This window comes from Anabas testudineus, chromosome 12 (assembly GCF_900324465.2).
Source record: "Anabas testudineus chromosome 12, fAnaTes1.2, whole genome shotgun sequence".
NCBI lineage: Eukaryota > Metazoa > Chordata > Actinopteri > Anabantiformes > Anabantidae > Anabas > Anabas testudineus.
Window position 1 is genome coordinate 12,616,621 of NC_046621.1, and position 21,824 is coordinate 12,638,444.

Here is a 21,824-nt window from a genome sequence, read left to right on the forward strand (position 1 = left end):
ACTGCACTTAGTGGGATTGTAAAAAGGTTTCTGTCTGCTCTGTTCAAAATAGTCATCAGTTATTTAAAATATGCTATTCAAAATTAGCCCTCTAAAACATTTTCTGTTGACGTGAGCTTAGATTGAGTGCTTTCTTTGGCTGCATTGGCTGATTTGAGTAATGTATTGGCTTTCTGTTTACAACAGTCTCTAATCCATACAACACAGTCTACGCTTAGAGTACTGAGTCACCTCGTTCCCAATGTGCTGAAGTGCTCACTTTATTTTGGCTGCAGGCGGTACTTACATGATGCTATCAGATACCACATTGTTGTATATTGAACAGCATTGTAACTGAATCTATTTTTTCCTGCTTGGATTTGCAATTTGGGATTTCTCAGCATGCTTTCTCTATACCCTTCAGCATGCATATAAAACCCCTAAGACACTTCTGTGAAAAGTGCTGACTCACTGTGAATTGATCCCTGCAGTGCTATGGGGTGTCCCGCAGAGCTGATCATACGCCTGAGCGAAATGCTAACCTTTTTTCAGAGCTGAAACCTATGCAAAATCGAAGCAAACAACATGATAACAATCATCATTGATCTCTGGTCTCTTTTATTCTCATACTGCTGACTCTTCCCCCTACGGTGCAGATCGTTTGTGGAGTTAATTGATTCGTCCTACTGCGCTAGTCCCCAGTCCCGCTGCCGGCCACATGCTGAGCCACAGGACAGGTTCACAGTGTAACATCCAGGGTAGCAACGAACAAAACGTCACCTTTTAGATCAAACAGAAATCCAGCAGAGATGAGCAACTTTTCTTGCTTTTCTATTGGCTGATGATGCCTGAAAAAAAAATGGTGTTGTCCAATGCAGGCTTAGGTTTTAGGACTGTTGTTTTTCTCTTGGTTGCTGTTGTGTTGTCATGAATTTTAAATCATGGTGAATGGACGCTCAATCACTGTAGTTAGAGATAAAATGAAATTTTTCATCATCTCTTCAATTGCTTATGGCTTTCAAATCACCACCTTCTGCTTTCAACATGTCGTTCAAAGGACCATAATCTAACCATTCACACATCCGTGCATTTAAATACACTAAATTTGTTTGTCAGTCTGTGAGTTTTCTCAAGTGGCATCAAAAGAAATGTGCAAGAAGGGTTTTTTTTTTCGCTCAGTGAAATTAGAAGCTGCAATGATCAACTAGAAAACTTGTGTCCATGATACAGGCTGAGAGACACAAAACAATATACACTAGACTCACCTGTAGATAGTGACAGGGCCTGAGGTTGGGCTTTAGGTCAGTAGGTGTCATGGGCTTCTCCAAGTTGAGTGAGGACTTCCTGTAGGCCTCCTTGGCTTGGCTGACCGTCAGCGTTGACCAGGAGCTTCTCTTCATGAACTTGCCCTCTGGTGCCATGCTTATGCTCTCACAGGCCGAGCATTTGACGTCGTTGTTACTCTTAGAGGTCTTTAGAGACAGGTCTCCTGCCAGGTGGCCGTGCATGGAGTCAGGGTAGCAGTGGCTGATGTGGTCCACAGGATGCCGCGACATGACACTCGGTGTTCTGTATGTGCTGTCACTATCCAGGTTGTCATCTGAGCTCCACCAACCTCCTGAGCGTTGCTTGCCGCTACCGTCAGATTTACGTTCTTTGCTCTTGCTGCGTTTGCTGTGTTTGTGGTGGCCTTGGTGGTGGTGATGGTGGTGGTGAGAGCTGTCCCGGTGCGAGTCGCTTTTAGTACCATTCATCTTGGAGGATCCTTCTAGAGAGTGTGATTTTGTGAAGAGCTTCTGCACCGAGTGAACTAAGTGGCGTATTCGCCCGGGACTTTCATTGCGCTGCTCTGTAGTTGTGGTTGTTGTGGAGGTGCGTTGATACTGCAATGTGTGGAAGCCATCTCGGTGTAGCGGCATCTGCTTTTCAAATTGGTCCAGGAGATTTGCTGGAATTCGGTTCATCTTGCTGCTGCCACCATGTGACGATGATCTGTCGTCGTCCCGGGAATCCCTGCCCCCAGAAGTGTTTCCACTACTGTCCCGCAAAGCACTGCCGTAATGCATGCGGGGAAAAGTGCTACTAGAGATGGAGTGATCAGTGGCTGACATGAACACAGGCATCACCATGCATTCAGAGTGGATGGAGCTCCTTGGAGAGCAACGGTGGTGACCCTCAAGAGGGCAGCTCTCAGTGGGGCTGAGGAGGTAGGAAGGAGGCCGTGAGTCACCATGATGGAGATGGTGGTCCAGGGAATGGTCACAATCAGCCAGGCCGCAAGTATGGGCTGAGGTGGGAGAAGTGAGTTGAAGCTGGGCAGGGCGGCCGCCGGAGAGACCCTTCATGTTCCTGGGTGGAGGAGAGTAGCTGTCCTCATCGAAGGGCTGCGAGGGTGACCATGAATACTGCTGGTCTGAAAGCAAAAGAGAGAAAGCTAGATCACACCCAGGGTTAAAAAGATTTTCCCATTAAAAGAAATGCAGTTCACACTTAATGAGGCAGGGGGAAAAAGCATAGTAGCAAAATCACACATCGTCAAACAAGCTGGTCATTATCCACCGTGCTCTCACATCCAACTACAAAGGACACACACGCACACACACACAAAACTCAAAAAGTAGCACATCTTAAACGTGGAAGTGAAATCAACAGCAGCACAGATACATCTCGACCATCCTATTTTTTCCCTTCTATTACAGTCAGTGATGAAATACTGCTGGAAAGCCGGGAGGGGGGGACAGAATGAGAAAAGGGCAGGCAACAGGTAAGAGCCCACATTGCCATTTATCCAATGCAAAGTGTAATAATAGCCTATCACTCCGTGGTGCCTGTGTCATCCGTCAAAGCCCTGAGGAGACTGTCGAGAGGTATACGACCGGAGCGCTGTCCTTGGGGAAGCGATCACCACGTGCACAGTCTCTCCTTTTTCCTTCTGTTGGCTGCATAATCTTAGATCAAAACCCAGTTCTGTGTGTCGACCACCAAGGGCAGACATCCCAGCACTCTATAGCAATGTATTTAACTTAATCAGGGGAAATGCTTACTCTTATGCTACAATACCATCTGCTTCCAAAGTAATTACGGTGCCCTTCTTTTGAATCACATTTAGAATATAATAGAATAGCCTTTATTGTCATTGTACATCATGTATACAACGAAACTGGTTGAGCCCTACTGGTGCAAAACATCACAAGGAAAAATAATTATATAGAAAATTAAAAATGATTTAAAAAAAAGCAATACAATGATAGAATCATACAATAAACACACATATTACATTAATCACTCACTGTCACACGTACAAATTACAAAGATCTGTATAGGTTGTATATGAGTCTCTGTTATGTGGTTTTTAACCAAAGGATTAAAACCCCCAAACAAAAAGCAGCAAAGCCAAGAGCTCTAGGCCGCTGCATCTGTATGCACCACTATTTCCCTTAGATGATGAGATTAAAATTCCAAAGGTTAAATGAGTGCTATCTATCTTAACATGACTTCAACATGGAAACAATTACATTTGTGGAACAGATTACAAAGCAAGAGAGGTCTTCTGTCTGAAGGTCATGAGTGGGTTGAATTAGCCATTGAATGCTATTTAGGTAGTGCTATATAATTATAATTATAATACACATATGATATTATTATAATTAGTGGTGTAAAATCGTATTTCAAGCATCATGACTTTGTTTAAAAGCTAGATCATTTTGATTATTCTCTGTTTAGATTTTCTTATTACCTGTTTCTCAATGAAAGGCTAAATATTGTGCTTGAAACACTTCTCCAGGTCATATTTCACACTGATCTGCACCCTGTGTTGTGAAGTAGGACACAATCAAACAAACACAGAATAACTGTAACGGAGCTTGGTTACCTGTCACTGTCCTTTTTAATCTTGTAAAATAAAGGATAATTTTACAGAATGTTCAATTAATATACTGTGTACATTGAAAAATATAAAATGAGCTTTTTTAATGCCAAGATTATTGAATTATTATTTAATAGGTACATAAAAAAACTAAAAACCAACTGAAAGAGTCAAATCTAATTAAAATGCACTGCCCGTCCAATAAAAAAAAAGTCACCACTCTGTTTTAACTAAGCAAATGGGTAAGAGCCTCTCATTGGATAATTACTGCTTGGATGATTATGTTTCATCTTTCAACAAGTTATTTAACTCTAACTGATGCAGTGAGCAGCTTCTCAATTCTTTAACAACTATGTCAGAAGACACATCCTGTGGTCGTGGAAAATATGTTAATCTGTTTCAGAAGAGTCAAATTATTGGCATCAAGCAAAGAAAACTCTATCTAAGGAGAATGATTACTAAAACTGGGACTACTAAAAGAAGATCATGTGGTCTGATGAGTCCAGATTTTGGATTGGAACTGTATATTTATGGATACTCCATAGTCCAAATATTTCTGTCTGGTTTATTCTGTATTTTAAATAATTGGCATGACTCAAAATATTGAACACACTTATATTAAAGTACTACAAAGAAGAATTGGATCCAGGAAGATTTTTTTATGGTGTATTTAGAGAATGTCAAGATGTCAAGAATAAAGTTTACAAGGAGGCGCCACCCAACCTGAAAGAGGCGGCTGCAGTCATCACTATGAGACAATTGTTTAAGTCAAGTTGTTGGATGTTAAAGGTGTTGCGCAGATGCAGACAGTACAACAACAAAGCTGCAAATAAGCAATGGTGCCATTACAAGCACATACCATACGGCATTGTCATCAATGGTTATGTAGATGGTTTTAGTTGATACATTCTGTGGATGGGATGCAACAGAAGAAACAATGACCCAAAAGTAATAGCAGACAGTTTCATCATATCAACTGTGAGCTTGAGAGGATGCCTGGAGGGCTTGTGAGCTTTGTGAGGTTTTCTGTGCCTCTGTCAGCAGGCAGGCATCTTCCCAAGCATGTGAATGTGATGAAGTGAAGGAGTATGGCCTTAGCTTTTCATATAAATGCATATGTCATAGAGCGTAGTTGAAGTAATGTCCGTGTCTCAGAGGCTTAAGAGAGAGGACGAGACAGAATGAGGGAGAGAGTGGGATGTTGTTATTATGATTAATTGTGACATTTCTCATGATGCACAGAAATAATAGGCTCAGGTAATTCCCCGTCATCCGTGTAACATGGAGAATACCAAGTTCTAACCAACCAGCCGGATGTGTGTAGAGTTGTGTGTGATCATTATGGAGCAGACTTCTGTCATTTCTCAAGGTGAACAGGATATGGTGCACTGAGCTCTGGCGCGGCACGTCTGGCTGTAGATTTATTAACAGGTGTCCCGCTGCCTTCAAATGCTGCAGAAAGAAACTTAATGAGAAACTTTTTTTTTAAAATTCATCCACAGGTTTGGGAAGGGTAGACTTTATGGCCCAGCTTCTGATACAACATACTCTATTGTATGCTCACTGTATTACATGCTGGTATAGCCATCTGTCCATTACCAGCTATTTCAGTTGGTGTGACTTCAGCCAAGTCTTTGTGTGGTTTTGCCTGCTGAATAGATATGTATTACCACACTGTGTTGATGGCCTAAAAGAGGAATAATGCCACAGCTGTGTGAGCTGCACTAGTATAAACAAAGCAACTAACTGCTACAAACCATACAGTGTGCATGTAAAAGTCCCGTGGGTTTTGTCACTGCGTCCAGAGGTGTTTGTCAAAAGCTCTGTAAAAGTCTCATATTCACAAAGAAATAAATAAATAACATCATGAGAGTGACTGTACTGGTTGTGTACTATGACTAACTGTGGATGTTTCCTTTTCATCTTTCAAATGGGATAAAATCTATTCCTTTCAAACTTAATTTTAACGAGGTCTAAGATCTCAACCCCTGAGGTGCAGCAGTGCTCTTCTGTTGCTGTCGTCCTCCATCTGTCGAGATGAAAACAAATTCTCGTTGTTTACCAGTCTTACGTGACGATGTCTACTTGGCAGCCTGATGTAAAATTAATCCCGACTACTCTATGTATGCATGAGGGAAAAGAGATAAGAAAATTTCCCAGAAGAGGGACTGTTTTTGCAAGGGTGTATACAGTACAGCTAAGCTGAAGCCTTCCTGTCAAACATTACATTTCAACATGCTAAATCAGGTGAACTTGTTTGGCCTGACTCAGTTCAGTTCACAGCTTGCTAGTAATTGTAGCAAGTGGATGACGGTGCATTATTGATTGATGCAAAGCTACATTTCTGTCTGAAGTTATGTCACTGTCTTACTCTAAGGCCTTCCTCTGACAGCTGACTACTCCCTGAGGTAACTCAGGGAGTTGCACTGAATAAATTATTTGCTGGCAGAGTTATGGCATTTTCCTGGGATTATATGACAGATGACAGACCCAGTCGCTCTCCATCTCACTTTCTCCCTGTTCGTCCCTTCCTCTGCTTGCACAGAACTGAACTTCAGCTAAAGGAAGAAAATAAAAAAGCAGATGCACAATCCAAAAAGAAAGTCCCACATAACATTTTAAAGGTTATTTAATATTTACACGGACTGAGAGGAAAGCAGCTCTCTCTCGGTGAGCGTGCATCTTTCTGCCAAGCGCTCTGCAAACAGGGAGACAAGTATCTGTGACATCTGTGGACAGGCAGAGGGCTTGTTGTTTTTACACTGATACCAGCACCTGCCATCACATTATCGGCTTCCTGACAAGGGTGCCAACTGCGTAGATGGACTGCTAGGACGGAGGGTGAATTTAGAGACTGGATGGCAATTATATTTTAGCACAATAAGACGCTATTTTCTATTATTTTTTCAATAAGTGCCAGGCTGTTGCACTTTTAAATGTTGTTAATGATAAGAATGAGTTCACAAATGAATTAATGAAATTAAAAGGAAGGGAACCCTTTAACCTGATTGTCTAGACCTGGACTTGCTGCACTGATAAGAAGTCTAATAAACCAGTTTTTTCCAGTTGAAAAACATGACTCAACTTAAAATTCCACACATTGTGTAGTCATCATGTCTGACTTAATCCTTAAACCAATACCCATGTTCAAAGTCCTCCGGGCATGATAGTGATAAACACACCTTACATCTGACACAAGGTGTGCAGGCAAGAGAAACCGAGTCAGAGGAAGAGGCTAATTTATTAAGGGGTCCTGTTTTGTGCTCCTGCTCCGCCCGTGTGCGGTGTGAGTAAAGGTCGTTTTGCTCCTCTTAACACATTAGCATTTAAATAGCATTATATCGCCACTGAGTATCAGTGACAGCTTCCACTCTTCCACCTGCTCAAACCCTAACTGAAGTTGAAAACAAAGTTAAAAGATAATGAAGCGCCGGACTCGACTGACAGATCAAAGGTATGCGACCTTCAGAAGTGACATTCTTAGTATGGTGGCCGGCTGCGGCACTGTTTAAGAGCGGATTTGGATGAAAGGTGAGTTTATGTAAAGGAGAGAGCACACTAGAGACTTGCAATGACAACCTTTAATGTTTTACCATCCAGCTTCTGGTACTCACAGCCACCAGCGTCTAAACTAGTCTTGTGAACGCCCAGATATTCATGTCATGTCAAGTTCACCTTAATCCTATGTGCTTTCATTGAAAAACACAAAATTGTGCAACAAATGTCAAATGCAGGGAGAGATCTTTTGCATAGACAGAAAAAAAAGCTTAAAATATGTCTGTAACAAAAATAGCCTTGTCTATCTACTCCAACAACAACCCTTTTAACTGGCCAGAGTAAAATTACACCCTTTACTTTATGAGCTAAACAAATCGATAGAGCAGCTTTCTTATCCATCTCCCAAAGGTTAAATGCAGCCTCCCCAGAATTCTGGCCCTTCTTTAGAAAATCAAAGGAGAGGGAATTGTGTCCTCAGCCCTCGGGGTAAATAAGCAATGGTCTGAGCTATTAGATCTATTTGAGAAAGGGCCAATGGACAAAGACGCAAAGTAGCGAATCTGTCAGCTTTGCAAGCCTCGTGATATCCAGCATAGCAGCTCCAATCAAATAAGGCCCCGGCTTATGGCTTTGGCAGATATCCTGCTCACTTGTCCATCCAAGTGACAGCACAGGACGATTCATGCATACATTTCAAGTGTTGACTGTGAGCTGAAACTGAACCCGCAGCATTTTAGTTGCTAATGTAACACTCAACTAACTGAGCTGTTTCAAACTGCCACAGCAATTGCGAGCCAAAACCCTTGTCACTGGTATTTTTCCTCATATACCATCTGTCTCTGGACCAGCATGACACTTAGACTGCCAGAAGAAAAACTGTTTCTTTCATGTTCACTGCTATGACTGACACCTATTGCTAAGACATGAGATAAATAACAAAGAGTCTGTTATGTTACTGTGTGCTCAGTCAGTGGTGCACACGTCACATCGTTGCTCACACACTTACACAATAGGGAGAACCTGCTCTTACAGCTGACCTTAAATCAAACTGGGAATTCATGGTGGGATGATTTAGAGAGGCGCCATTGTCACACAACTATATCATGATGACATGATCTATCATTTAAAAAAAAAAAAGCACAGTATCCTCGCTCGCTCCTGTGAAATGCCAAGTGACGAGTAACAGACTGTCACCAGAGTTAAAACACGACATATCACACTATAAAAAAGGGCTTTATGAATCTAAATGAGGGTTTGAATGCTGTTCAACAAGTGGCTCAACCAGACACCTCCATATCCAACTAAACGAGGCAATTCTCCTGCTACGATTAAATATCGTGTATATAACCATTTGAGTGTACAAGAAGTGCTTTTAAAAAGAAATGTTCAGCTAAATACAACAAATAAACTAATCTAGAAACAATAGCTAATAATTTGAAAGTCATAATAAAACATTCAATCCTAACTTGTAAACACATAACCAGTGCACATTTGCTTGTGGTTACACATCTGAGAATATTGCCTTGGCAGTGGCACAGAGAGAGAAAGATTGTCTCCTCCACCCCCCTCAGCAATTAAAAAAAGGCTACACCCCACCATCTTTCTCCCAGCAGGGTTAACGTTAGAACAACAAGACGCTAGTGGCGTTGAGTAGCAATCTCTTGTAAACTACAAATTCATTTGGAAAGATAGTTTATGTGCAGCTGGATGCTTTGGGAGAGTCTGGGGAGGTAACAGGGACAAATGTGGAACAGGAGCTATAACAGCAGATATGCATGTTCCTAAAACCCCCTCATAAGAGTTCTGTACCCAAGTCTATCAGCCTCAGTACTAATCTCTTAAAAAATGATTAGGCCATTGGCAGTCTGTTCCAACAAACGTAAAATGGCAATTTTCCCTCTCTAACATCCAATTTCACCTACAGAGTGGCGTGCTGCAGGCAGCCGTAGTATTTAGCTGCACAGAGATTACGGCGGCACGATAAGGAGAAGCCGCTGAAAGTCTGAATACTTATCGTGAGCCCGCTAATGATGAAACGTGTTATCTGTGCTGCGCTCAGCGCTCCTCCTCTGCTCTCTTCTTTCACTGCCCATCAACGTGGGGATGGAGTGATAGGTGACAGAAAGAAATTTATCAAAGTGTCAAGATCAGCATTCTTTGTTCCTCCTTGAGGGACAAGTTTTTTTTTTGTTTCCCAACTTTGTGGTTTCTCTTTTGTATTTTGGAGTGTTCAAGTGTTAATGAATACTTGCTTGTCTCATATTCTGCTGTGCTGATTTCGTCCCACACACCAGCAGCAACGCTACCACAATATGCTGCTTTATTTCATATGTAAGCAGCGATCTCCTCAATCTAAATCTATTCAAAGCCCTCTTTTTCATTTACAACATCCACAGAAATCAAGTCCAACAGTGCCCCCGTACCGATTCTTGCCAAGTACGGTACAGTAGATTCCATGGACTTGCATTTACATGGAATCATAAATCCAGTGCAGGCATCCAGCTATGAATAAATCATGCTGAATGTGAAATTCTGCCACAGGAAAAGCCCTGTGAGTGTGTGAGAGAGAAAGAGAGTAAGTCCCGTCTTGTGTAACAGCTAGGGCTGCATTCCCAGGCAACTTGTTAGAGGAAGCCTCTGAACTGCTCCTGGTTGCCGTAGCAACACGCTCTGAAGATCCCATCCTTTGCTGTATTTGCAGCCTTTCGAAAGTTAGGAGAAAATGAGAGATAATTTGATATTGTCACACTGTTATTATTTGCTGGCATGACATATAATAAGAAAAAGAAAAAAAAAAAACACGCTGAAGGCAGAGAAATAAGAATCAATAAGGACATCAGATCTTTTAGTTGCCTGGTTGGTCACTGTATTAACTATTAAGGACCCAGCTCATGTTTCCCAACAGATAAGAAAGTCCAGGCCAACCCACCATCCCCAGACACAATCGCATCACAGATCTAATGTTAAAAACACTACAAGTCCCCTGGGTTCTGAAGGTATCCACACTCCTCAGCTTGAAGAAGACAATTGAAATCCTTTCCACTCTAATGTTATTTTCCTCTCTACAGACTGCAGCAGCCCAGCAAATGGAGGGCAGACGCCAACTATAATGACTTTTTGGAGAAAGAAGTGATACAGACAGTCCAGTTCAGATCCTTGTCTCTCGTGTCCCTTTATTTCTCTAAAGCCAGTTGGAACATTAGAGCCACAAAGACGATCAGTGTGTTAAATTATTTGCTGTGATGTTCAACTGATCAGAGAAAGGAAGTGCACTGACAGCATCTAAGGGTGAAAAACGATAGTCAAAGCCTGTAAAAAGTCTTAATTACCACAAGGAAAACTCAAACTTTATGTGGCTGGAATTCCAATACTGAATCATAAAGTTGCATCAAACGTTCACAGTCTAAAAACACTCCAGTTTGTGAGCACACAGACACTCAAACACAAGAGCACCCACACACTGATTTGGATGGAGGAGGACTCAAATTGCTCTGGGGAGTGGAGGTGAACCTGGACACATCTGACAGTAAAACGTAATTAGTCTAAGTGCCTGTCCCAGTGTTTTACTGGCCTAATTCCACAGTATTAAAATGAAAGAAGTGCTATTGACAATGCCCCAGGTGCACTCTAAACTTATCATACAAAATCTATTTACAAGCCAATGCTGGAGGAGCCAGAGAGGAGATATAGCCACTCCATGGAGCTATACTGATAACCCTGTTAAGTGATGTGCAGTAAACAGCTGCCACTATTATCATAATGTGACTGCACAGTATGTGTTGCTATTGCCACATTACACTATTTGCTTCAGTCCCATTTCGAATCCTTAATCTTTGTCTTAAGTCAGGCTACTGAATGCAGTGGATTCACTTACTACATACTGATGTTTAGCAGATATTATTTTTAGTATAGTATACTTTAGTATAGTTAGTAAGCATGCTAATATTTGATGCAACTAGTCAGGGAATCCACCTGGCTGCACACCACGTACAATTTTATAAATATAATTTAAAGAGAAATGTGGTGCTTTGTATTGATTGATCTTGTCTGGCAGGTTTTTAGCTTTTTGGTAAATTATCCAGAGTAATGAGAAGAACAATCAATAACAGACCAAGGGTGGTCCAACAATGACCTTTGTGGGATGAGAAGGATTCCAGCACGAAAAGGTCACAGAACATGGTGCATTTCAGTAATTTGGATGCTAATTTACAATTTATTTAGTATGTGTAGTGGTGTGTTCGTACTGTACATGCTATGTGACAGTGCCACTTACATTAAATAGACATTGTTATATTATTTGCATGAATGTCTCACTGCATTCAGTACATGAAATGCTGCTGTCTTGTTCACCTGCCACATTCTGTTGTGCAAAGCTTAAATGTGTAAAACATAAAAAAACAGGTCAAAACATATCCACAGCAAGTGTTGACACTGAATGTTGATGGGCCCAACTCGATTTGTGTCAAGCCGATATTCCTAATTCTCTTTATCCGAATTCCCAGCGGTCTCGCTGCAGTCTCTTCTACTAAATCTCATCAACAAACCATTACAAATCTATGTGAGGTGAGCAGAAGTAATTCACAATGTCATACTGGTTAACAAACATGTACAGTGGCAAGAAAAAGTATGTGAACCATTTGGAATTTCATGATTTTCTGCATTAATTTGTCAGAAAATGTGATTCATCTAAGTATTAACAAATAAAACCCTGGTACAGGGTTATTACTTTATTATATTTGTTAATACTCTTGAATTAGATGAAGATCAGATCAGATTTTATGACAAATTAATGCAGAAAACCATAAAATTCCTCTTGCCACTGTATTTTTGTGTGGGAATCTGTGTGTTGTCAGATTAAGAGGGTGGGTTAAGAAGACTGGTCGGCAATGGAGAAGAAAAAGGAAGACAGGTCAGTTACAACAGTACAAAGTTTTGTCAGGTCAAATAAATGATGATTAAATTGCAGGCAGAAATGTGAATTGCTCTTGTATCATGCATTTTTATTGAATGATAATTTAAAATATTTATGAGTTGCTTGCCAGTATTTAGACTTACATCATGGCTGAGAAACAAAACAGCTCAAGGTTCTGCTGTTCAAGACTGCACTAAATGTAATCTGACACGACTGTCTCTAAACTGTTTGAGTGGAACCACTACCAAAACAGGCATCCATCCTTCCATCCACCCACCTCATCAACACTCTACAGCAACTGTCCTCATTCATTTACTGAAAGCTTAGAGCTGGGGGTTGCTTAGAAACAAAGCTCCACTACATCACAGCTAGGACCAGAGTGTTAGTCTGTGCCCAGGGCCACATACAGATCATGGGGAGTTGTGACAGTCAGTAGTGTTGTCTTCTAAAGTTAGCATTTCTATTGCAAATACAATGTAAGGCTGAGGAGAAATTCTGTATTAATTTGCCCAAATACAGAAAACACATCCTCTGTATATTCATTTGAGCTGTCAGTGTCCCAGAGAAAGCCTTAAAGTATAATTAAACTGATTATTTTTTGGTATTTTGTCAAGCTCTGCCAGCAATCTGAATATGTCAACTTAAGCTTTGAGAGATTCCAATGGGCATTTCTTTAAAGTCCAGTTTCTGACATTTTACAGACCAAATTATTTATCTGTTAATTGAGAAAATAATAGACAGTTAAGTTCATAATGAAACTACATTAGTTGTGAAAAGGAGCAATCGGAATATGATCAAACAGATTCACACTTTACACTTCAAATGCGAAAGAAGAGGCAGTAGAAATGTTTTATGTGCATTTAGTCCTATCTAGACCTATTAAATATGCTCCTAGCCCCGTCAATGGCAATTACATCACTGTGGGTTATTAATGACAGTTTCCCTTATTGTTACTATAATTAGTTAATTATTCAGTGAGACATTCTCACCACAACTGCGCATCACATGTGGATTTGTTTGTATTTATGGGTATGAGTACTGAAATCGCACAATATGCAGATGGTCTGTTGCTTCTTGAAATCGATTAGCTTCTAATGCAGATCGCAGATGCATGGGCCCCCATTATATGTGAAGTACTATACGTATGTGCTGCAAATGAATGAGCCATCAACAGTTACTTCACCATGAGCACTGAGGATCACAGTCGTAGGAAAAAACAATACAGTTTGAATAACGTAGCTGGTTCATCTTTTTTTTCTTTCCTTTTCCTCGTCAGAAAGATTACACAAGTCTGGGAAAACATGAATTACAACGTACTCAATATTTGCAGGTATGATTCAAAATCAACAAACTGTTGCGTTCAGCAGTGTCCGTGGGAGAGCATGTGATCCTACTGTAAATAAGAACAAGTGCTGTGCGGTTTCAGATCATTCAGAGAAGGCAGACGTGGAGAACAGGCAGACAGAAAAGGGAGCCAAGAGAAGAGGATGAATTAACACAAGGTGAGACAAGGCGAAGCATGCAGTGAGGCATCCTCATGATGGATTAATGCTGTTTTGCAGGAATTAACAAGGACTATATGAAACATGCTGTGAATCTGTTTCACTCAATGGTCAATTTAATACAATTTAATACTGATTATGTTTCACTTGTCATACTTTAATGCAGCCTGAACGTGAAAAATGAGAGGTGATTTAATTGATGCTGATCCCCTCGTTCAGGACTCTGCTAATGCCACGGGTTTTGTCAATCTGATAAAGGCAGTAGATAATAACTCATTACCTTGAGTTATTAATGTTGTGTTCTCTCACACAATGCGGGGCATTGCTCACTAAGTCCTATTGGGCTGCTTAGTGCAAAACTTGATAGCAAACAGATTAGGAGGGATGGAGGAATGAATTTGTATACACTGGCTGTGGTTCCATTACTTTTACAGGACAGACGGAGCAGGCAAGGTCCACAGAGCTTCAATATATGAGGATATAAAATCAAACGGTACTGGGACTAATTAAAGTGTTTATGGGTTTTCCCATAAGATTGAAGAGAGGTCACTAGATAAGTGTGGATTGGGTCAATAGCAAAGGTCGCCGTGTCTTGACCTCAACTGCTGCAGTGTCTCCTGACTCCACAACATGAAATTTAGATTTTCTTAAGTTTATTCAGCCTGAGAGGAGCTGTGAACTCCTCCTCTCTGAAAAATGTCACTACAACTTTGTATTAGTAGGGGATCATCACTAAGTTATACGACCAGAGTGTGCACTTGCATTTAGATGGTACATCATCTCCTAAATTGCAGAAAGTTTTCTGTGGGAGGTCAAACCCATAAAATCTGTGTTGCAGTGTAAAATATCTCCCACTTATTTCCAGAACAGTTATGTTCATATTAGGTGGCACGGTGGTGTAGTGGTTAGCACGGCTGCCGCACAGCAAGAGCAACCTGGCTTTGAATCCACCAGTGTGGAGTTTGCATGTTTTTTGTGTGCACTCCTGGCTCCTCCCAACAGATAAACACCTTATCCACTGTGTGTTTGCCTCTGTGACATTTAACTAGCAAGGCCATCATGTCTCAGTCTAAACTGTACGCTCAGAAATGCAGAAAGGAGTGGGAATAACAACAACAACTAACAAAGCAGGCGTCAACAGCAGAATGTTTATTTGTATTTCTAGTTGGTGTGGGTGGGAGGAGAGGGGGGAGAGGGGCCATAACCTCGTCTAGAGCTGAGAGCAAAAGGGCTAGAGTTGGCTCTGCCTCCCGCAGCCCAGAGACTGTGACTCTAAATTGCTCATGGGTCTAAATGTCTGTCTCTACATCTATACTCTGCCTCTCATCCAATGACAGCTGGGATCGGCTCTAGTGACCCTTAAGAGGAAAAGAATAATGGATGGACGTAATCCACAACAAATTTAACAATTGATTACGTGTCAAGAGACCCGTACAGAGTACAACACCTAACATTATCTGGTTTTAGTTTCTCAAATGTGCAGAAATGCTGGTCTGACAACATTCAGCAGGATGGCGACATGGGATAAATGCTAACATCAGTGTGTTAACAGAGTTGCAGTGGCACAGTTTCCTATCATGCTGATGTTTATCATCTATAATGTTTACCATGTTTCCCACCTGGGCATAGCATGACTACATCTGCAAATTAGTGCATCTAAGCTAATGCGAATGCCATTAGTTTTGAAAGCATTGAGGCATAAACCCAAGGACAAACTAAGGATTTATCCTGTGGGGGACACGAATGCACTGGAGTCAATGACAATGACCATGCAAACAGAAAACTGATGTAGCCAACAGTGACCTACTAATCACTCCATCACCATGCTGCCCTCAATAGATTAACAAGTCATTAATATATTTTTAGTTACTGCCAAACTACAGGGCAAAACAAAGTGAAAGTTCTATCACATTTACACTCATGGACAACACCATCGACTTGGTTCTTCACCTCCCACTGTTTATGAGAACAAACAACAATAAATCAGCTTCCACCAATCTGTTGTCACTGCAGTCTCACAGCTGGTATCATCCCACGCTAAAAAAAAACCATGAATCAACCTCTCTGAATCAGACAGCAACTAGAAAGCGAGATGCAGAAACCGGGGACAGAAAGTGAAGAGTAATGGAGTTCACCCAGACAGAAGGTCTGGATGAACGCAGGAGAAACAAAAAATGCCCCGTGTTCGCACCTAAGACGCTGAGCACACAAGTCCTTGTTCAAGAGAGAGTTTCACAGTTTAGAGAGGTGTTCGGAGTGCCACAAGGAAATACCACAGGTTGGATTACCTGTACACGAGTGCTCATGTGTCCGACAGTGATGGATTGTTTGGGTTTTAAAATGAAACCGTGAGTGGGTCTGGCAGTCGGAGTGTTAAGTGTTTTACGATGGAGCCAAATGAAGTATCTGCTCTCCGAAAGCACTTCAGCTCAGCGTAAAGGTAGTGACCCTGCTGCTACAAAATGGCTGTCACTGCCACTTGAATAATTTGGAATTCATAAAAATGCTAAATAGGCTTAATTCCACCCTTGTCAGCTGACACATCTCAGCTACAAGTAATGTGACTAATGTAAAAAGTAAGCAACTGGACATATCACATTTCAGACAGAAGACTCTGAGCCACGGCATGCATCCATCATCCACAGCCCAGCTTCCTGCCACAAAGTTTAACGCAAAGTGACCTCCACTGAGGCTTGGTGAGGAATTAATGTTTCGTGAGGTTCACATGAGACCCAGTCATTGAGTTGTTAAGAGGACCCGTCGGGGAAGTAGGGGCATTTAGGGTGATGACACAGTACACACTATTAACCCCTCTGATCCTAGATTATTGCCACATCAGACTGACGCTGGTTATCATACCCTGGCGTGACCAAAAGGGCCGGCTATCGGGTCCCAAGGTTAGCTTGCCACAGGACGCACGGTGATTGAACAGAGGCTGTGACAACAAAAGGCTGCAATCTTCTTTTCAGACACACACACAGTGACTTTCCCCGGAAAAGGAAATTTAAAGCAATCATTGTGGCGGCGACACTTTCAACGTGATTCACGGCATTATCAAAGGCGATCATATTCAGTCCTAAAACTAACAATCCCCCTGGTAGTTACTGGAAGGAGTTTTACAGCGCATCACCAATAAATCATTTCCAAAGAAGACTTCCAAATGAAACCTGTGTGGGAGGAGAAATCACAGTGGGTGAATCAGCTTCACTCGTGGATGATTCAAATGTTCCCTGTTGGGGAGGGAAAAGAGAGGAGGGGAGGGGGCAGCCCAGTCTCACAGAAGTGCAGTTTTGTCATAAATTGTTGCTGAAAATAATGACAGGCCCCTCCAGCAGTTCAAGCTGTGAGCATTGTTCCTCTCTCGCTTATTTATGCTCTTTGGGTGTGTTCCTCCTCTTGAAAATCAGGATGGCAGAGCATGAGATGTTTTTATTTTTAGCTGCAAAAGAAGTATGTCTCCAGCTCTAGGACTGCACCTTGGAGGCGAGCAGATTTGGCTGCTATGAATGGGTGTGTTAAGGCGTTGTGTTTAAAGTGCCCCATGTTGTAAGGGGCAGATTTTAATGATATAAAAATGAAAATACTCTGGTGTAAAGGTTGCCTGATAGCTGGGACCACAGTTCATCAGACATAGAGCAACATAATGACAAGAAGACGGCAGTCAGTTACTGACCTCAATTATTATGTAAGATTCAATGCTGCGAGTTCCAGTTGTGGTGTTGCGATAATGGCGATGCTTGTTTCCTCAGCATCGTTTGATTTTCCAAGCTAAACTTCTGGTCCTCTGAGCATAAGTGTATTTTGTTGCTACACAGTTTTGGTCTGACTGGAGGCAATGAATTCTGGGCCGGTGGGAAATCTGTCAGACTTGCTCAACTCATTTTGTGTTCACCTGAGTCGCACTGAGGTTAATAGATAATAGAGTTGCAGGTAGAGTGGCCACTTAAGTACTATATCCCAAGTTCCTACATGTGAATGTACCCAAGCAAATCATTATTAAAAACACAGTATTTAGTACACTGAGGGTGACATTATGGATTTTCATCTGAGCCGTGAGGTATAACTACTGTCATCGGGGCAGGAAAGAAAAGGCCAGATGAAAAACAAAAAGCCTTATTTCCTGCTGGCTGACGTGCTTTCAACAACCCACTGTCTTTTCCCAGTGCTACTGGGCCAAATATCAAGCTAAATGAAGAGGCTGCAGAGCATGATAATGTGATTTCGCTGCAAATGCTCGAACTAGAGTGGAACAACAAAAAGTGAGAGGTAGTGTTTGGCAATGAAAGCAGCACATCCTTGTATTGAGTAAAAAATAGCCTCAGTGTTCTACTGTAGGATGTGTGCTGTATTCATTATCTCCCACGTCATGGTGATTCAGTGTCAGTGAAAGACTTACTGCCTGTCATAGGGCACAAAGGACTGAGTCTCCCTGTTACGTAAAGCGAGTGTGCTTCTCTCTGACCTCAAGCTGGTTGAGCTTATCAAGTTGTAAACAATGCACCACAATAAACCCCATGAGCACTACGTCATTGACTTAACATACAGACCTCTTAGTTTAATGAGCTTCTCTGGCAACACAATGTCAAATGTCATGACATTAATTTGGCTCAAATTAAAAGAATCCACCCCTTTCTACCTCACCCTGCACACTCATACAAACATGCATGTAAAAAAACTTGGTAATGGAGGAGACAACTGCTGCAGCAGGACATCTTTTAAGGAGAGACAACATTATGTTTAAATAGAAAGCTGGAGTGGTGAAAATAGGAGTCTTCATGATTCACCCTGACAGCAGCCATCAGTCTCCCAATCCATTCTTCTGAGTGCTTGGGGCCTATACATAGCAATGGTGTGCTCGCGATTCAGTAGCAAGCCAGTGCATCATCCGATATCTCTGGCCCTGTCTAACGCTTGGCTAGCCAAGCAATACATCTGTGGAGACTTCATGAATAAAAGCCTGGCAGTAAACTTAGATTCTAATCAAAAACTGATGCAGGCTTAAATACTGAATTTGTGGTGCTCTGTGATCACAAGCATCTCTGAGGTGCTAGAGCAGAGCTGCGATTAATTTCTTTGGGCTCCAAACACACAGGGCCCTCGATCATATATACATAGGCCAGGGCGGAATGGAGAGAAAGGCAAGCAGAGAAATGATGTGAAATGATGACACCGCTGGTTCAGCAGGGAAATTTATTAGCCTTATTACAGTAATTGGTTCTTGTTGCGAAAATAAATCTGAAGAGTTCGAGCCTGACTGTGTGGAACAAACTGGAAAGAAATTCCCACCTTTGCCTTTGGTGTGTGTTTAAAGCGGAAGGGAAGAGATAGAAAGAGAAATAGGCAGTGAAGGGGAAAGATAGCAAGAGGCTCCCACAGGCCAGGTTTGGGGTTTTAATAAGCAGCTCTGAAGAAAGAGGCAGTGCCTGGAGGGAGAAGACCAAAGCACTGATGACCACAGCAGTGCGAGGTAGCGGATAGACACACATTAAAAAGAGGACAAAAGGAAGGACACACTAAAGTGAAGCAGAGAGAATGAGATCTGATGATCAGCAGACTTATGCAGTATGTTTTCTAGAAGATCAGTTGTTTTTTTGCCAGCCAAGCTCAATGTATTTTGAATAAACTTCAATAGGAGAGAGACTGAGTCAGGGAAACAATGCACAGGCCTAGTTCCCCGTTACAGATCTTTTTTCCTACATGAGCTCACACTTAACTTAGACAATTTGCTTCACTTTTACAGTGTTCAGAATAATTGTTTTCATATGAGTCATAACACTTGAATTAATACCATTTTCTGCAAATTTGATATCAAAACAACTTGGAAGTTGGTGGTGTGAGAAAACATGTTTCAGCTACTTGGACATCAGCGAGTGCCTTGATCAAAATAAAACCAAATCTGCTAATTGAACATTTAAGCCATTTTCTGCGGTTGCTGAACTTCTGTATCACCATGCGATTTAAATCAAAGGAAACGCTGTGAATCTTTTTTGACGCAAAAGTCTGTTCTGTTGTAAGACAAACGAGGAGCTTGGATCACATGCAATATTCAACAGATGCTTTTACCAAAGCAACTTATAAGTGAGGTACAAGGCAAAGGTAGGGGAAGCGTAAGGAGGTCTTGTCTAAAGACCCCTACTTTGAAAATGATTACACAATCCTGAATCCTAAAATATAGGACGTTTTATTCAGCTTTCTATTTCATTATTAATAACTAATCAAAAATGATGTCACACTGCATTTGTTCCCACTATCCAAATGATTAAAGTGGAGCGTTTGGCATTTAACCACCATCATCAAATAGGAGCTCAATGATGTCTGCACCGGGAGCACGACGATGACACATCCTGCAGTCAATTTATACTGTACCACAGCCCTGGGGAGCTTTCTTAGTAATGAGGCCATTTGCATGCTGACGGTCAGTTGCTCTTGTTATCACCACTAGAGCCCAATAAAACCACATGAGCAACAGTGAATGAATTCAGAACTGTGGCTCCCATTTTTATTGACTGTATTCTTCCTGAGCACATGATGCGGCTGATGGGAGATATACTGTATGACACATCAAATAATAAGATATCTACTGTATCTGTGAGTCAGTATCAAACTCATAATTGGGAGACATAATTGGGATTCACAAAAATCTTATCCGAGACATTCCCATTTGAGTCGGTGCTGCTCATCAGTCTTTTGCCTGGAGTGGTGTCCAACTTTCCCCCTCACTATCTCGGGATTCTCTCAGTAAAGCTCGCTCTCTGTGTGCTCTCCCCCGCAGCCATTACAGCCAAACCTGAGCAGCTGCTCACCTGGGAAACACACACATGCAATACACCCACACACACAGAGTCAGAGCTCCTGTTCTCACCTGCTGCATGATTGGGAGTGCTTGGACCTTCTCATGTCACATTGTGGAAACAAAATACTGATAGTGGCACGGCGAGAAAGACTCTGATTTGAACGTCGGCTAAAACTGCTGAATGTCTTTCACTAGCTCCCTCTGGTAGAGTGCGAGAAAGAGAGAGGTGTTCCATTTCAATCCCCAGAACTGATAGATGCCCGCCAATTCGACATGCCTCCACTCAAACCGAAGCTAGATTAAATGGCATGTAATATCTGAGAGTGCCAGCAATCTAGTGCAACTTTCTCCTCACGCCCTCCTTCATCAAGTCGGCCTGATAAGATTTTATATGTCATGTTCCTAACTGAGAGGTTCTCTCAGAGACATTAAACGTGAAATTCAAATGTACCGAGGAGTAATATTAAGTTTAGAAATATCAAAGTAGGAAAGGGAAAGTGTTGGGTCCGTGTGTGTGTGTGTGTGTGTGTGGCTGCAGTTTAAAAGAGAACAATGGTTGAGAAAGCTGACAGTGCAACTTTGGTTACTTGATGATAAGCTCAAAAGACCGACTGCCTGCTGCACTTTTTCTTACCGCCTGGTGAAGGGGAAAAAAAATGCTTGCAGTTTAAATAGCATGTTTTCTTAATCCCACTTCACTGGGCAGCTGCAGGCAGTCTTCTGATGTTTCTGATGTTTTATTTTCTTCCTACTCTCCCCACGTATCCCCTCTCTCTCTCTCTGTCTCTCTCTCTCTCCCTCTCTCAGATGGCAGTTAATGACATAAAGCTGCTGCTCTGTCATCCTTTTATACACCAAAGACCCTGAAACATTGGGTCAGCCTGTCAGGGCTGGGAATGGCGCTGCAACCTAATGCTGTACTGTTGGCTGAAGGACAGTTTGGCTCCTTGACTGTGTACAGTATGGTGTATGGAGCACAGCCAAGTCTACTGGCAAAGGCTGGTAAGGCTGGAGTCCAACATCTAAGCTGAGAGACATGACTTGTCAAACTGGAGGCCAAAGGTCTCTGGATATGCCAACTTGAGAAAGCGAAACTGCAGCTTTTCAAGGTTTCTAGAACTAACATGGAGCTCCTACAGTTTCAATATAAAGCAGCGAATAACACAATAAATGTATTGTTATGCCTCAGCACTTGACATAATCTATCTGCCCTTTCAAATATTCAATATTTCACAAGGATCTATGATGCTACAATTTGTTTTCCACTTAGAAACT

At 41.8% G+C, this 21,824-nt stretch overlaps 1 protein-coding gene across 1 annotated transcript in view; it reads right to left on the reverse strand.

Moving 5' to 3' along the window:
* The window catches only part of dlgap2a (discs, large (Drosophila) homolog-associated protein 2a), a 119,264-nt gene that overhangs the window by 38,549 nt on the left and 58,891 nt on the right, over positions 1-21,824 (reverse strand). The window contains exon 4 of the mRNA XM_026353774.1: positions 1,245-2,392. Coding sequence (XP_026209559.1) covers positions 1,245-2,324 — 1,080 coding nt within the window. The 5' untranslated portion in view covers positions 2,325-2,392. The remainder of the gene's footprint in view (positions 1-1,244; positions 2,393-21,824) is intronic.